Source organism: Haliotis rufescens, unplaced genomic scaffold, assembly GCF_023055435.1.
Source record: "Haliotis rufescens isolate VD_foot unplaced genomic scaffold, xgHalRufe1.0.p SCAF_1, whole genome shotgun sequence".
In the NCBI taxonomy this organism is placed as follows: domain Eukaryota; kingdom Metazoa; phylum Mollusca; class Gastropoda; order Lepetellida; family Haliotidae; genus Haliotis; species Haliotis rufescens.
In genome coordinates this window covers 55,840,730-55,859,249 of record NW_025963779.1, presented here as the reverse complement: position 1 = coordinate 55,859,249, position 18,520 = coordinate 55,840,730, and the positions used below count along the sequence as shown (strand labels likewise).

General features: G+C 39.1%; 1 protein-coding gene across 3 annotated transcripts in view; it reads right to left on the bottom strand.

The window, feature by feature from the left end:
- LOC124131533 (cys-loop ligand-gated ion channel-like) overlaps positions 1–17,675 on the bottom strand; it is a 47,762-nt gene extending 30,087 nt beyond the window's left edge. Inside the window, exons 1-3 of one of the 3 annotated variants that reach the window (XM_046494838.2) lie at positions 17,403–17,675; positions 6,132–6,697; positions 5,438–5,769 (exon numbers count right to left, since the gene is read on the bottom strand). In XM_046494838.2, coding sequence (XP_046350794.1) covers positions 5,438–5,641 — 204 coding nt within the window. In that variant the 5' untranslated portion in view covers positions 5,642–5,769; positions 6,132–6,697; positions 17,403–17,675. Of the gene's footprint in view, positions 1–5,437; positions 5,770–6,131; positions 6,698–13,419; positions 13,521–17,402 lie in introns of those variants that run through there. The other 2 variants (XM_046494836.2, XM_046494837.2) reach the window with 2 other exon arrangements.
- Positions 17,676–18,520: the final 845 nt, after the last annotated feature.

Sequence of the window (18,520 nt, the reverse complement as noted above, 5' to 3'; positions counted from 1 at the left end):
GTTTTTACTGTGAATAAGGACGCTTATAGAAATCACACTGTGGACACTTTTGTTCCTTATTGGCATGTAAAACCGCGTTAATCCTATTAATACCGTTCCCAGCCAAATCGTCCGGATTTTAAACTTTCTGATAAGGTAAGCATATGTAGGTAGTAAAATTCCATTATTTGTGTATAAACGTTCGCAAGAGTACTCGTCCGGATAACGAGAACGTACTACAATATAATCCAGTTTGCACTGATTTCTCATCACACGGTGAATGCTAGTGGGATGTATCAGTGCACTCTTTTGTCATCCCTATTTACTACTGGTGTATTTATATGGAGAGTGAGATTGTTTTATAATATATTCATTATTTTTATCAGAACTCGGCTTCTTGGGGTTGAATAGTGTCAAAATTAACTTTAGCATGTCTGGGTTACAACATTCAAGGTCTTCGTAAAGATTTGTAATGTCTTTTGGTAGACATGTAAAGCTAGGACATTTCCACATTTGTCATATCAATGAGAAAATTATGTCCGATGTCCCCTATTCCCTGTTGAATGTGTACCATATGTTCCCGTGTTTGTTCCGGTGAACACTTGACTTGTCTTTGCGTGTGTTTATGACGTATGCTCATTTTTTCGCGACGCGTTGTACCATCGCTAGTTGAGAATGATTCGTTTGACACATGCTTATTAGCGGGTATGCGTTATGAATAGGGAAAGGGTTTTTTGAGAGAGAGAGAGAGAGAGAGAGAGAGAGAGAGAGAGAGAGAGAGAGAGAGAGAGAGAGAGAGAGAGAGAGAGAGAGAGATGTCATACAATTTCATTATTAAACCTCACTTCGGATTGTTGGGGTTGAACTTTGTCATATTAACGCTAAATGTACAAACAGTACTTATATTTACAAGAAACTAAAGGTTTTACAGCTACATGTATGCACGGGCGGCTTTGACGATCACAGATGGTGTAACGAGATACAGCCAGAATTTCCTTCATGTTAATCTTTATGAAATATCATTTCAGTACGTATCGTCTTACCTAGAGGATAGCTATTAATAGAACGAATAAACGCCTCTCTTTTCGATTTCCCATTTGGCACGTCATTCTACATAGCACCATCTGACATTTACCGATATTGCTGGTGATAGGTAATCCTTTAAGCTGCCGTGATACCGTCATTTGCTACGATAATCAAGTTTTGTGACATTAATCGCTTCTTGAAACGTCGAAGTACATGTTAGATACCAATATGTAAGGAAACCATTACTTGAGTTGACAGTGATTTATATGGTCACAGTGGATAGAACTCTGTCCGCAGATCGGAAGGTCAGTGGCTTGATCTCAGGCCTCGTGATACCAAAAGACGTTAAAATATGATATTTGTACATGGTAGAGTCAAAACTGCAGCATAATATCTCAATGGGCTTGTACTATAAAACTGGGATTATTACGAGGATGGTCAAAAGGTTCTAAGCCTGGCGAACTATTGGCCATAACAAAGTGAACTAGTCAATGTAGTTCATTGTTTGAGTAGTTCATTGCAAGTGTATTTAGTGACAGTCAGTTGAACGTAATTCGGGTCCAAATGGACACAGAAATGGAAAAGAACGAGTGGCGAGCAGTCATTAAGTTTTTTTACTTCAGAGAAAAGGACCCCCCAAGAAATTCATGACCGCATGTCACAAGTGTATTGGGATAAGTGCCCCCGCTGTTCCACTGATAAACGTTGGGTAGTTATATGTTAAGGCTGGTGGAATAATCCCTGATGATGACCCTAGGTCTGGACGTCCCTCAACTTCCATCAATGAAGATTCAATCAAGAAGATAGAAAATACTGTCAGATAGCCCTGTTACCATTGCTGTATTACCAAGCTATGGGTCTATTGAGACTAGTATTCATGCACATTTATAGATGAATAAGGTATCTGCCCGTTGGGTGCCAAAGATTCTACATTCTGATCTTAAGGAAAAAGGAACTGACATTGCCAGAGAAAATTTAGAGCTATTTGGGGAGGACCATTCCACTTCCACGTCACCAAAGAAATTCAAGTCTTCAAGATCAGTGAAGAAAGTTATGGCCACTGTATTCTGGGATGCAAAGGGTGCGATCCTTGGATTACTTAGAAAATCAAAAGACGATTACCGGTGCCTGCTATGCTGATTTGCTTCAGCGCCTGAGAGATTCTGTCAAAGAAAAGCAGCGAGTAAAGCTGACTGCTGAAATTCAGCTACTTCATGACAATGCCTTTTCTCACACTTCTCGACTTGCAAAGGCTGCCGTGCGACAATGCTGGTTCGGAGAGCTTCCTCACCCTCCATACTCGCGAGACCTGCCCCAAGTGATTTCCAACCGTTTCGTAAACTGAAAGAACACCTTCGTTGAAAGTGCTATGACGACAACGATGACCTCAAAGCTGCTGTGAATGTTTTTTTAGTCCAGCTTCAGAAAACTTCTTCCTTACTGGAATTGAAAAGCTTCACTACCGATATGAGAAGTGTATTGAAAAGCAGTGAGATCATGTTTAAAAATAAAATTAAAAACACTATCACAATTGTTTGTTTGTTAGGCTTAGAACGTTTTGACCAGCCCTCGTACAAACAGGCACACACAGAGTACATGTACGTCGATATATAAGTACAATAACATCTAACGTGACGTTAAACCACCTTTTACCTAACCTCACATAAGGGCATAAGGAACTAAACGCCCTCGAGGGTATTCCGGGTTGATGGGTTCACAGCAACCTACGCTGGTTGCAAGAGGAGCTCGGTCACGTGGTTGATAGCGTGTCATCATATCCCGACGGCGTGGATCGTTTGCTTACAATATCGATCACTGGATCATCTGGTCCAGACTCGATTATTTACATCATGCGCCATACAGCCGGAATATTGCTGTGTGCGGTGTTAAACAAGAAACATATGAAATCATGTGATGTAGCCTTGTGGCTTAAGCTTTCGATCGTGGCGAGAGTTGATTTTTCGCATGAATAAAACGTATAACGCTGTAGTAATATTATCCTGTGGCGTTTTACTCACCTTTAAACATATGCATATGACATGATGCATGTCAAATAATGAATATTCAATGTTATAAACTTAATGAAATGCAAATGAAATTTCATTGCGTGAAATGAGTGCAGGTTTTATGATAACATGTTTTGTACAGTATCTGATGTTCATTAAACCACTTTTGTATAATAACACGTCTCTTGGCAATAGCGGTCCGAGGATTGTCGTGAGCAGGTGTTTTAGGCTGACCGCGCTTTATGTCGATCTGAACCAGCCGTTACATGTATACTATTCTCCATAACCGAAACAAAATCAGCAACACAGTTTGAAAAGTTGGTTCTACATCACAGGTAACATCATTCCATAGTGGCTTGTAAATAATCAAATCTGGGCTATACAAACCGATGGCTGACAGCATGAACATCGATGCATGCCGTCCAGACTCATATTTGTTAGTATGATACATATACAATTTATCCCCGTCAGTACGTTTGTGCCCTACTTTGCTTCCTGGTGTTAAATAAACTGATTCCGAGTATTTTTATTGTCTGTTTTCTAAAACAACACATTGCCTATACTTAAACCTCAACTGTCTGACCCATTTAAACAAAACAGAGACCTGGTTCAGATAGAAACTAGAAGAATGCATGGCAAAGTTTCAAGTAACACAGGAACAAAGAGCATGGAATGTAAACCGTTTCCCAAATTAACCGTCTGGCTTCAATTAAAAAGCTGATGTTTTATTCTCCAAAGTTTTTGACTCATACATGTCAAAATACGCTTGCTGTGTCCATGGGCCCTCGCTGCTCTGTTGAAACTTTCCATGAACACAAAAGCCCTCGAAAATGCCCCTTTGGGAAATAACGGACTAATAATTTATTTTTTATTACACGTAGAACAAACGCCCTAAGTTATAAACCTGATATAAACGTATATACAAGGCTTTACACCCAACCGATCCTTCGCTAATCGAGATCTCTACTTATACAGCACAAATTACGGTACCGAAATACTACTTCCTTCACTCCGGATACAACAAAATACGTTAGAAGATGGCACTTATTGTATACCCTGCCTGGCGCTGGGCAATAAGGGTATAAAACGAGTACTGGTTTCACAGTCCGTATACTTTGTCTCAGTGAATGGGGTATGCATGTTAAACTTTGACATAGTATATCAGTGGGCTAGCACGGGAAAAAATCACCGTGACACTAGATCTGTGGCTGCATGACTCGCCGTGACACCAAGTCTGTGGCTGCACAATTTAACGTGACGTTAGGCCCGTGGCTCCGAGACACTAGATCTGTGGCTGCGTAGCCCTCCCTGACACTAGATTTGTGGCTGCGTAGCCCACCCTGACACTAGATCTGTGGTTGCATGGTCCACCCTGACACTAGATCTGTGGATGCATAGCCCACCCTGACACTAGATTTGTGGCTGCATAACCCACCCTGACACTAGATCGGTGGCTGCATTGTCCACCGTGACACTAGATCGGTGGCTGCATTGTCCACCATGACACTAGATCTGTGGCTGAATGACCCAACGTGACACTAGATCTGTGGCTGCATGACCCGTCGTGACACAAGGTCTGTGGTTGCATGGCCCACCGTGACATTATATCTGTGGCTGCATAGCCCACCGTGACACTAGATCTGTGGTTGCATGGTCCACCGTGACACTAGATCTGTGGTTGCATGGTCCACCTTGACACTAGATCTGTTGCTGCATGACTCACCGTAACAATAGGTATGTGGCTGTGTGTGACTGTCAATATTGACATTACGATAGGTCGAAGGTGCGAGTGAATAGGAAGCATATTCTCCCACCAAATATACACCGTTCTAGACAAGAAACAATATTTGTACACGCCGCTGTTTTGTGGTAATCAATATGTTTTCTAACTTTACACAGGCACGTGGCCTGAATATCACGCCCTGATATGATGACAATGAAAACAGCGGCGTTAAAAGTCATGGCTTGAAAGATCAGTGATCTACTTTGTTTAATTCATTTACTAAAGGGATTGGCAATCCAATAAATGCCACCACTATCAATACCGCTGTCAACATCTTGCATCGTCATCCCCGAGCAACCTCCACAGTCTATATTCAGAATATATTAAACTCAGGCTTGCATTGCGCAATGTGTCTACAGTGATAAGACACCAAACCAACCATCATCAGTGAAACTAGCAATACTAATTTTAAGTACCTAATATAATGAAATACATGCAATTACAAGTAGATTCATACCCCTATTCTGATCCTACGTATACTCTCTACATAGGAAATAATGAGATTACACTACCAACAAGGCTATCAGTTGATGTGATAACATGAATAAAACATGCACGGCGATATCTATCAATTTTCTGAATATTACCAACAGGTTTGTCGAACAACGATATGTTGGTATTTAACACCGATTAGAAACCTCACCTGCTCAATTGTGCCCTCATCTTCCTCCATTTCCGTAAACTGAATTCTCTTCTGTGGCAGTGGGGTTCTTGGTTTTTGAAAGCGCTTGCTTGAATCCACGATGAGGGTATTAGCGGCTGTATATGGAAGCGGAGGCTCCTCGTCTTCGTCACAATGTGACTTCGCCAGCGATGGATAGTAAACGTTATGTTCTGGTATTTCCATAGTGATCGCTAGGGAGTAGAGGATGGTTTCGACGTTTCCCAGGCCCTATATCGGGAGCCTGCTGCAGTGGACACGGATTGAATAGCCTGTCCTGGCTGTGGCTGATATTGCCCTTTTCAGGCAGTTATCTGGCATAATGAAAGACAGTTATTTACAACTAGATTCATATGAACGTATTATCATGTTAGTTCTTGTGCCGAAATGAGCACAGAATCATTGCTTTTTCCTTTTCTTGCCTGATTAAAGAGGCAATGTTCTGTTCAGTTTACGGACGCTGGTGCAGCACCCAATACATTTATCTACATTTGTTTGTCTCTTCAGAATTCACGCAAGTTTTACTGACAACACATGATGACGTTGTTGTTTAAGTAGTACAGTAATTCCACTGAAGCTCAATTTCGTTGGTCGCCACAAACTATTAAATCTGACTTACTGTATCTGATCAGAATGAAACGTAATATTTATTTATACTTTATAAAGCAAACCTCACTTCGATCAAATTGAATCCATTGAAGAAGTTACCATCGGAGATGTAGGTTCGTTGTAGGTATTATTATTATCCTTATTATTGTTCACTTTCAGAATGTTCATGGTCATCATTCTGGTCCTCTTTACAACGATAGTTTTGTCTCTAAGGCCAAACTGTTATTTCAATTCCTTGTGTAAATCTTGCCAATGGATTTCAAAGAACAATATATGACCGAAAGGAGCTGGACACATTCCTTTCCAGGCCACAGACTGGTCAAGGGAGTTATTCCAAAGTTCTGCACAATGATATCTTTGCCTTGAATGCACAATTCTTCTTTCAAAACGTGGTGTCAGGTGCCTTAAAAACATCACACAGCTTTACAGAAATGTTCCATTCACGTATCCTGTCTTTGTTATGCGTCACGTGGACCATACAATACGTGAAAGCTTCCCTCGTAGTTATTCAAAATGTAAATCTATTATCTATTGCAACAGTTGATATCATTTCAATAATAGAAATATCACGTTCAGGACTGTTCTCCCAGAACGGACAGCTCCATGGATGGTTTGAGATCTGGATGTTCATTCCTGTCAATTATAAAACACGATTTACATTTGAACAGTGCATGACATTTCTTGTAACACAATGAAATGTTAAATTGAGCAAAACGAAACAGAGATGATCATACGTTTATGAAACGTCTATCAGAAATGTGTTCCAATGCTTGAGCGTTACATGAAGCACGATGCACCAATGAACGAGTGTGTTGCTTTCCTGTAAAAGCTCTGTTGAAAGAATAGGCAACCACGAATTTGGAAAATTTGGATTTGTTTGGTCAATCAGAGGTATCAAATCACAATAACCACCTCTTAGTGATACAGATGATTTGACGACCGCATCACACCGGAGCTAATACGTGTAGAAAAGCACTTTTTTCTCAGTCATTGTAGGTACGCATTAAAATGTTAAAATGTAGAATGACAAATTACGACGTGCAGGCTTTCGGTTATTACAATGTTCAATATATATGTGGTAATACATTTTGGGCAGAAAACAAAACAGAGATCGACTAAGAGAAAGTAGTTCAAGTATAAGGGACTACAGACTGGAATTTGGTGCATTTCTATAGCCGATAGTGACGTCCAATTTCCGTGTCATAATAAGCTGTGTGACGTCATGACAGTGACGTGCGATGTTGAACTAATGAGTGCTCAATTTGCTGCACGTTCGGTTCCAAATTCCATTTAGCGCGGGTATATCTACAGGTACCCTAGATATACATTAACAACAATGCACGTTAATCTCTTAAGTGTATTCTGTGTTGAACATTTTGTTGAAAAAAGTAACAATGTCAATAATGACGTCTAAAGGAATTTGTATTAACTATTGCGTGTAAACTATTGCATATGACGTCAATAACGATGCATGTATTACATCAATAGCGGTGTATGCTTTACGTCAAGAATGAAGGACATATGAAAACATCTGTACACAGGTGCTCCGTCTAATTGTGTAGCGTGTCAAAAGAGATGCTATCAACCAGTGGTCTGCATGACCATGAATCGATTTTTTACTGCCTACTGGAGAGGCTGAAATAATTCGTAAAACAACATTGTTAAACTGCTCAGCTGAAGATTTAGTTTTATTTTCGGCTATTGTGAATACATACCAGCTTTCGTGCGATTATAAAAGTTTTACACTACACCGACGGCGAGTTCACACCGATGCTACATAAAATGCACTCACAGAGTATAATTATCATGTTGTACCTGCTTGCGGTAATTATCATGCCGCTATTGTCAAGAGACGTGTCGTTATGCAATAGCGGTTTATTTCTCAGAGTGAATAGCATACGCAGAATGTTATATCTGTGAACGTGCACGCATGTCACGCTTTGGCCAAATGAAAACCTTAAAATGCACATGTATTTCATTAACTTTATATCTCAACGCATCCAATTTTAATTCCTGAAAGTTATTTGTGCAGAAACTCTCCTCGCTGTGATCACCCTCGCTGGGGTCAACCTCAATCAACAACATCAACACATTTCAACATGATGTTTTCATGGGCACATAAGAAAGGGAAAGGTAGGGGGAAAATAAAATACTTTTTAGTTTAAAAACTCAAGTTTTAGCAATTGTTTCCAATGGCTATGATATATACAATAGATAAGTGATTTGGATAACCATAATTTCATGTGCAAATCACTGATCCACTCACTTAATGAAACATTAACGCTTGCACCCCGGATTTAGTGCAAATGAAGTTCAATTCTTACTTGTTCATGTTACATACGTAATTGGTAATACATGTTGATATTCATGTACATTATTAAAATGTAAAATGTATGCTTCTTCTGCTGCCTCGTCCCTATTTTCCTTCATGGTATACGTCTGGAAACTATTACACCATTTACTGGAGTAGTTTCTTAATATTGTCATTATAAGTGTAACCTGTCAACCATCGAGTAGGTTACCTTATACGTACTCATGTAAGTTTCTTATTTTTTGCTGTAAAACTTACAATTCAAGTTTAAATAGCAAACGCAATTTCACTTTCTTATGTTACAGGTATCATTTATTAACATTTCAAATTGTGTTTTGTTAATGTTCAGACATCAAATTAAATAATAATAATAATAATAATACATGTACAATGTTTTACGTGCATTATATTGCAATGTTTATTAAGTCAGTCGCCAGATATGATGTTAATTTAATAATAGCTCACCACTCACAAATTGTGACATCTGAGACTTACATGTACTTTAAAATATACTCAGATAATAATAATAATAAATGCAGATAATAAGCTAAAAAAAGGGTTAAAAAACCCATCGCATTCTCAACTTTCAAAAGTGCAGTACAGTTTGAATAACCATTTTATACCCACACTGACTGTTACTTGTCATGTATTGCACATGCATGGGCTAAACCACTGATTGCGTTCAGGCGTGTGTTTTGGGGTAGCTTTTTCATTCTACCCCAATCTTGTAATTTTCATTGTTATTAAATGTCGTCCAATCCACTCTGTGGGCATAAGTAACAAGTTCTTCAACTGTTAATCACATTGTCGATATACTCAGACCTGTTGACACTTGTTGGCATATGTTCATGTTTGCCACCCTTACATACTTAAATGACGCTGTGTATATTATATCTTCATTTATATGTTATATTCATATACATGTTTGTGATCATATCCATTAACATAAGATGACTATGTTTAATTAATTAACGCTTATCCATGATATGCAATTTAATTCAGTTGTAAATATTATCTTGCAACAAATATGAAACCATCTGTTTTCAAAAACATCTCTTTTATATTAAAATCTGCTCGTAAAAATTAAAATTTTACACCTATCATATTTTTCCGAGGAAACAAGAGAAATGATATGGGAAACGTGATATATCTATTGGTAGAAAATATATCCATCTTGGCTACAAACATGCATAATATATATTGCACTATATAAGTCCTCTTTTTTAAGGATATTTATATCTTTCCATGATACACAAAGCTCATTCTCATAATATGTCAAGTGTATATTTAAATTGAATGACAAATCTGATTACCCCTGTCACAATTTGGATAGTATTTGTCACCAAGAGCTGCTTTACTTATTGAGTGTGCCCCCACGCAGAGACACGTGTCAAGGAAACATATGTGAACAATTCTATATATTCGTCAAACCTCTGCATCAACATCTAGGAGCTCTATAACACAATATTAGTAACATTAGAAGTCTGTCAAATACTGTACATAACGTAGAAATATCTTCGTTTTAGCTATAAATAGGTAATCACAGACGGCATTGCATGACAACAGGTATTCATAAAACTCGTTACCATGAATGCCTTTATGAGAAGAGTACGAAAAGGTTTATGATCTGGTTTTGCAGAAATACCATTTCCCAACATGATAGAGGGATATATTGATATGTTCTGGAGGAACCGGAGTTACTAGAAAAAAGTTCTTAAACTTAGTGATAACTGATGAGGATAAGGGGCTCGTGATTTGTGTCGCCATCTCGAGTTAGTGAATAGGTTGGGTGTCTCCCCACTTTGAGTAAAATTTCATTAATATCAGACGTGTCAGCGGAAGGAAGAAACCTGGGTCCCGTTCTACAAAGCGATCTTAGCGCTACGACTATCGAAAGACTATGTTAAAGGATGGGAGTTACACCCTCTTAGCGCTAAGATCGCTTTGTGGAGCTGGGCCCGGATCTGACAGACCAAGAGTTCGGGAACATGACACATCTGGAACGTCATTTTCAATTGGATTATCCTGAAGTAAAATATTGAACTAATCACGTATGGTGCTACTGTTTCAATGGGTTTCAAGCATATCTAAAACGTACCTGTGCAAAGAGTAAAAAGAATTCTATACCAGGTCATAATCCTTTTTTTGTAACATTTTTGTTTTAAAACAATATAAGTATTTTGCTCTTATGTAAAGAAAGTAGATGTCATTTACAGCTATCAGAGACATGCACCCTTGCTAATACCTCCGTGGTGTAGTGGATGGAGCCTCTCCCCGGTTCAAGAAAGGTCGGCGGTTCGTTCCCTTGGCCGCGTAATACCAAAATACGTTAAAAAAAGGTACTTGTTATCCTGACTGGCGTTCGGCGTTAAGGGGATAAAACAAGGACTGGTGGGATCGTAATGTGTTCGATGTGTCTGAGTGGTCAACTCAACTCAACTCATACAATAAAATATACATTGTCAAACCATTTTTTACAATGAAACGACAACGAGGTTATCCACCATAATTTTTTATTGACGATCAATGGTGACACAGAGAGCTAAAATAGTACTAATTGTGTTAATGTTTTGGTTGCAAATGCAAACAGTTACTAATTTTGCTCTTACCTCAGGAGTTTCTCGTAGGCAAGAAACAGTAAAACCCAATAGCCTCCACTCCTACCATCCAACACATATTTTGGCTATTGTGAATTCATACCAGCTTTCTTATTATTATTAAAGTTTTACACTTCACACCGACAACGAGTTCACACCGATGCTGCATTAAATGCACTCTCACAAAAGCCTTCGTCCCTACCATCGAACACATCCGTGTGTGACACGAATGTATCTTCTCAACAAAGAAGTCCGCGACCAATTTCTTTTCCAATTTTGTATTTGCATAACGTATTTGTCTCTCGCCAAGGGCGTTGTCATAATGATACTAAACATTTCAGGTTCCCTAAAGAGCTTTCACAAAAACTGTGTCATTATTCGTAACGCAGGCATTTTCCACATAACACACTTTCTTCCTTAACCGGCTAATATTTCGAATATCTTAAACATTGATCTGAGGAATCGTTTATCAATATGTAGAGATTTCTCAGACGATGTGTGATCGTAAGATGATAAGCGAATTGATATTCTACGTGAATTTCATAGGAAATAAGTGACGCCCAGATGAATGATGTATTGGTGTTAAAATGGTAAAAGAAAGTCATTACTTAATAAAAGGCAGATCGTGAAGTAATCGAATGTCCCATTGGAAAATATGCCAATAACAGGAGCCACATTTGAATACGCCAATAATGGGGGCTACATTACACAGCGAAAATTCGTATGGAGTGTTAGGATAACAGATGGAACAGCACATGTCCAGTGAAACATATTTTGAATCATGAAGTGAAGGTTTCAGCTTACTAAAGGTCAATTTTACATTTACAATTATACATGTGCTCCAGGGCAGGTTCTGTATATTCTTAAAGTTAGGCGTCAACCACCATCTCATCTTCATTAGAAACGCAGATGTGTAACGCCACGGCTTTGGAACTTGAAGGTTCACAATATTTCAAAGCAAACACATTGGAATATCCTCATCAGCCTTTGGCTTTTAATTCTTGAACCATTTTTCAATTTCGTGGTACATTTCTGTCTTCTAAATGCTTAATTTAACCTTTGATTTTCATGCATTGGACTTTCTGTATATATGTTTAAGTATGGAATCCATAAAACGGTTGCTATTGTTGACCCTATAGCATGAATACGAGCAGTGCACAATGGTATATCCACTTCTGATATGAAAGTTCAACTGTAATTTTGTCTGGAATTAGTCATTTCGTCACATTTATATAGACTTCACGCAAGGTAGAGACTGCCGATAGCCTAAACCTTTTACGAAGCTCGACATCTATATGAAAATGTGATGCTGATATTAATTCCAGGACAATCTAATTTCCTTACTCAAGTAATTTGAGTATGGAAGCGAAAAATGCCAAGACTTGTCCCCACGAATCGTTGTGAACGTATATCAGTGACATTTGGTAATCGAGTAATGGGTATGTAATGATCTCTCCGTTATGTCAATGTTATGTTTGTAAAACCCGATAACACTAACGTACGTAACAAGAATTCGTGAGGACAAGTCTTTGAAATTAGTTTGCTTCCTTTCGTATGATAGAATCTGTATGAATGCATCATTCTAATTATAACGCACTGACTTGTTAGGTTTTTATTTACTACAGACATCGGTTCAATCCCGTTGTGCCTACATCCCATTGTGCCTACATCCCATTGTGCCTTCATCCCAATTGCCTACAGAAATAACTGTAGGCACATTGGGAACTCAGTTTCATCCCTAGTTATGCAAATGGACCGAACCACTATTGTCTGACTTATTTTTGCTAAGAGATAAGCCTCAGGATAAAAGTTTTAAATTATTTTGTCAATATGTGTGGCCCAATCAAGTCAGGCTTGTACTGTTGCAGATTCCTTGATAAACTGTTAGTAAATAAACAAAACAGAGTAGAGAAATTAAATACGCATTACTTTGTAAGGGACATTATCAAAATATGTAAATATGTCATTACATATGACTGTATTAACTTTATTTTCTTTCAGAGATCAATACAATTTACGTGTTTATTCATTGTTGTTCAAACAGGCCAGATATTAAGGTGAGTATGGACAAGTTTATCTCATATCATAGGTAAAACAGGTAACAGTCATGTTCACTCGTGCATCACTTTCTGAGCATCAGACCGTATCATGTCATGATTTTACTGTAGGCACAATGGGAGTGTAGGCACATTGGGAAGACATCCAGACAACCGCCACGTAAAAGGCACCATGTCAATTTATAGTGATTCCCAAGGAGTTAGATTGTTACATGGTACGTGGCTATCACAAACCACGGGCGATCGTCAAACGACAACTAGGTTCTTCCACACAGGACTTTCACAATCATATCTACAGTTACACATCAACTGTATAACATTTCAAAATATTCTACTGTCAATGGACAGGGTCAACCTAAATACTAAACTATGAGCAGAATCAATACTCACATCAAAAGGTGCAACTTCCCTGTAAAAGGACTATGGCCCTGGTGATTTCAACACCCTGCCCATATGAACATGCAGGTTACATGTCCTGACTGAATCCATTATCTAACACACCCTATTGTAAGAACAACAATAATTAGCATTGATCATATTATTTGAATCGGTAGTGCTTCATTGCGACGGAGGTTTACTTAATACATTGCTGTTGTCCTAGCCTATGCCAGGCGCTTCGGCCCAGTTCATTTTCTAATTGCTTGGAACCTGTGTGCTTTCATCGAGCTTTGGCATCAGGCGTATGAGCCGGTGAATCTATACACCGCTGGATTGAACAATCGAGTTTTGCCTGGGTAACCATGAAGCTAAATTACATTATGGAGGTAAACACGATGCGTACATTGGTTTGAATGATGGAGAATTCTGGAATAACAATAAAGTGATATGCCTTATAGGATTGTATTTTGAGATAGTATGCCTGATTGTATTGTATTTTATACCTCTAATACTTTATCAGTGTATAACAATAATGTCCCTCTTCGATGCTTAACCTCATACTACTTTATGGGCGGAATAACAATGCACTCAGTGAGAGTACTATATCAATGTACCGCAACAGTGTAATACTTGAATGCATTAACTGGCATTATTCTGTCTGTTATCCGCGCTAGCACTGTGTTCCATAAATGTATAAACGGGCAATAGTCTTTCTGTGTTCCACGTCGGTGTGCTACAGGAATGTATAAACTGTGATTATTTAACCATTATACCATAAACAGTGTGTCACACCAATACATTGACTGACCCAATTCCATCAGTGCACCACAACAGTCTGTTGCATCAATGCATTAATCAATCACATTTATCGGTGTACCACACTATTTTACTTCCCAAGTGCATTTACTTACCTTCATATGTCCGTGTGCCACAACAATGTACAGCATCAATGCATTGCCATGTATTGTCACAGTGTACAACATCACTCTACTGTCACAGTGTATACACCAATGTATTGTCACAGTGTACACCACCCCTGTATTGTCCCAATGCACACTACCTATGTATTGTCACAGTGTACCTGACCCATGTATTGTCACAGTATACAACATCTCTCTGTTGCCACAGTGTACCTCACCCATGTATTGTCACAGTGTACACCATCGCTGTACTGTCACAGTGCACACTCTCCATGTATTGTCACAGTGTACCACACCCATGTATTGTCACAGTATACAACATATCTCTATTGTCACGGTGTACACCATCGCTGTACAGTCATAGTGCACACAATCCATGCATGGTCACAGTATACATCTCTCTGTTGCCACAGTGTACAGCATCGCTCTACTGTCACAGTGTACACCCAAATGTATTGTCACAGTGTACTACATCGCTTGATTGTCACAGTGTACACCACCCATGTATTGTCACAGTGTACTACATCGCTTTATTGTCACAGTGTACACCCCCAATGTATTGTCACAGTGTACTACATCGCTCTACTGTCACAGTGTACACCACATATGTATTGTCACAGTGTACTACATCGCTTTATTGTCACAGTGTACACCCCATGTATTGTCACAGTGTACTACATCGCTTTATTGTCACAGTGTACACCCCATGTATTGTCACAGTGTACTACATCGCTCTATTGTCACAGTGTACACCACATATGTATTGTCACAGTGTACTACATCACTCTATTGTCACAGTGTACACCCCATGTATTGTCACAGTGTACTACATCGCTCTACTGTCACAGTGTACACCACCCATGTATTGTCACAGTGTACTACATCACTCTACTGTCAAAGTGTACACCCCATGTATTGTCACAGTGTACTACATCGCTCTATTGTCACATTGTACACCACATATGTATTGTCACAGTGTACTACATCACTCTATTGTTACAGTGTATACACCCATGTATTGTCACAGTGTACGCCACATATGTATTGTTTCATTGTACAACATCGCTCTATTGTCACAGTGCACAACACTAGTGTATTGATCACAGTGTACATCACCCATATATTGTCACAATGTTCTTCATCGATGTATTTTATAGTGTACAATATCAATCTATTGCCATCATGTATTAAAACAGTGCTTTGTCACATTGTAGAGCATCCATGTATTGCTATTGTGTACAACGGCAATGTATTGCCACTGTGTTCATCACCCATGTATTGTCACAGTGTACTACATCGCTCTATTGTCACAGTGTACACCACCCATGTATTGCCACAGTGTACAACATCGCTCTACTGTCACAGTGTACACCACCCATGTATTGTCACAGTGTACACCACATATCTATTGTTACAGTGTACAACATCGCTCTATTGTCACAGTGCACACCACCCATGTATTGTCACAGTGTACAACATCGCTCTACTGTCACAGTGTACACCACCCATGTATTGTCACAGTGTACAACATCGCTCTACTGTCACAGTGTATACACCCATGTATTGTCACAGTGTACACCACCCATGTATTGTCACAGTGTACTACATCGCTCTACTGTCACAGTGTACAACATCGCTCTACTGTCACAGTGTACACCACCCATGTATTGTCACAGTGTACAACATCACTCTACTGTCACAGTGTATACACCAATGTATTGTCACAGTGTACACCACCCCTGTATTGTCACAGTGTACAACATCGCTCTATTGTCACAGTGTACACCCCCCATGTATTGTCACAGTGTACACCACCCATGTATTGTCACAGTGTACAACATCGCTCTACTGTCACAGTGTACACCACCCATGTATTGTCACAGTGTAAACAACATATCTATTGTTACAGTGTACAACATCGCTCTATTGTCACAGTGCACACTATCCATGTATTGATCACAGTGTACTACATCGCTCTATTGTCACAGTGTACACCACCCATGTATTGTCACAGTGTACAACATCGCTCTACTGTCACAGTGTACACCACCCATGTATTGTCACAGTGTACACAACATATCTATTGTTACAGTGTACAACATCGCTCTATTGTCACAGTGCACACTATCCATGTATTGATCACAGTGTACTACATCGCTCTATTGTCACAGTGTACACCACCCATGTATTGTCACAGTGTACAACATCGCTCTACTGTCACAGTGTACACCACCCATGTATTGTCACAGTGTACACAACATATCTATTGTTACAGTGTACAACATCGCTCTATTGTCACAGTGTACACCCCCCATGTATTGTCACAGTGTACACCACCCACGTATTGTCCTAGTCGCACAGTGTACAACATAAGTGTATTGATCACAGTATACATCACCCATGTATTGTCACAATGTTCGTCACCGATGCATTGTCACAGTGTACAACATCACTCTATTTCCATAATGTATTAAATCAGTGTTTTGTCACAGTGCACACCATCCATGTATTGCTATTGTGTACAACATCTACGTATTGTCACAGTGTAATACATGTATAGCTGTGATGACAATGAAATATACCAGAGCAACGAATCAATGTGGTTAATACGTATACACTATGCATGTACTGAAGCAATGTGTACATTCTGTCTGGGCGTCTATATTTGTAGTGCATTATACCACGGCAACATATCGACACTGCATATAAGCATACCTTTTCACATTCTCATCGTTGATTATCCACAATCAACGTTGCCGGAGCCGCAAAGACTAAAGTGCGTCTATTCACTCGAGATCGAGTTACAGTTAACTGACATTAACACATAACTTGCATTAACCTGAACTCATACCTAAAATAATGCTCGTTCAAATATAATTCCAACCATATTGATCGACACAAGTAGTTCATGTTCATTGGTCTAAATGGGCATAATTGTTCAATAACACCAATATTTCCATATTGTTTGGAACCACAATGTACATGCCAACGATAGAAGGCTTAATGACATGTTTAGCTCCGAAATGTTTGATAAGAACATTAGTTCATGCCAATTGACTACACCCATTCTCTTACCTTCACACACAGAAAGCACTCATGATGAACCTACAATTAAACATTAGCGAATATCCGATCAATATCCAAAAGCGATTTCCAGATATCATCCAGGACTTGCACCAACGTCTATTTTCGTGATAGTATTCCCAGACTGTATTCCAAATGTCATGTACCCCATAATATATGCTGCAGTTTAGATGATGAGGACAGAACTGAATTACAAATAGATGCCATTCGATAGAATAAACGTGGAATTTGCCGTTCGTTGAATGTGAATTATAAATGTTGGTTCAACCGTGACACTAAAACATGGCACTGTTATGAAAACAAACCCTATGAACGCACAACGCATTGCACATATGGTCACGCACGCTGGAACATACTCTCTAGGTTAGGATCGATTGCGTGAATGAATTAATGCATCAAAAGCAGCAATACCAAGGCGATAAATTGTATCTGGGTAATAGCAAGCCAGTGGTCGATAGCAGGACCATCGTTTCCCAATCCGATCTCAATTATATTCCGCTCAAACAACAAGCATGTTCTACAAAGGACTTGTTGGACACGTGAACTACATCGGTGGACAAGCACGTACTACAGGGGGTCTGTTCTGTCCCGTAGTCTCGCTAAAGCAATCGACGTAGTGACGAACGCGTTGTTACAGTTAAAACAAGACTCCGAGGTTTCGGTTGAACATTTATATACCTACTGCCACTTTTGCCTCTTGTATTGTAGATGTCTGCCTGTCTCTTCGTAAACCCTTGAGAGGTATTACTTTCAAATGAGACCTGCTGAGGGGTTTTACATTTGAATTGTAATACCTGCTCGGGGGTGTTACAGTTGATTTGTAATACCTGCTTGGAGGTTTTACATTTGAATTCTAAGACCAAGGTTTTACAGTTCTGTGGTTAAAACAGCCTTTAAATGTGTATCTAATGTTGCTTTTTGACTGGTTGAAAGTCATAATGTTATTTGGCCAGGTATATGTTCTTAACCTGCTCACATAAGAGAACTGTTAGTTATTACATTTAACGTTCCTCACAGCAAGTACATTCTTTATCAGACATGTCAATTCAGCATTTAAGCAGTGCAGTCCCGAAGTTATTGCTTAAACGTTGTTCTTCACTTATAAACAG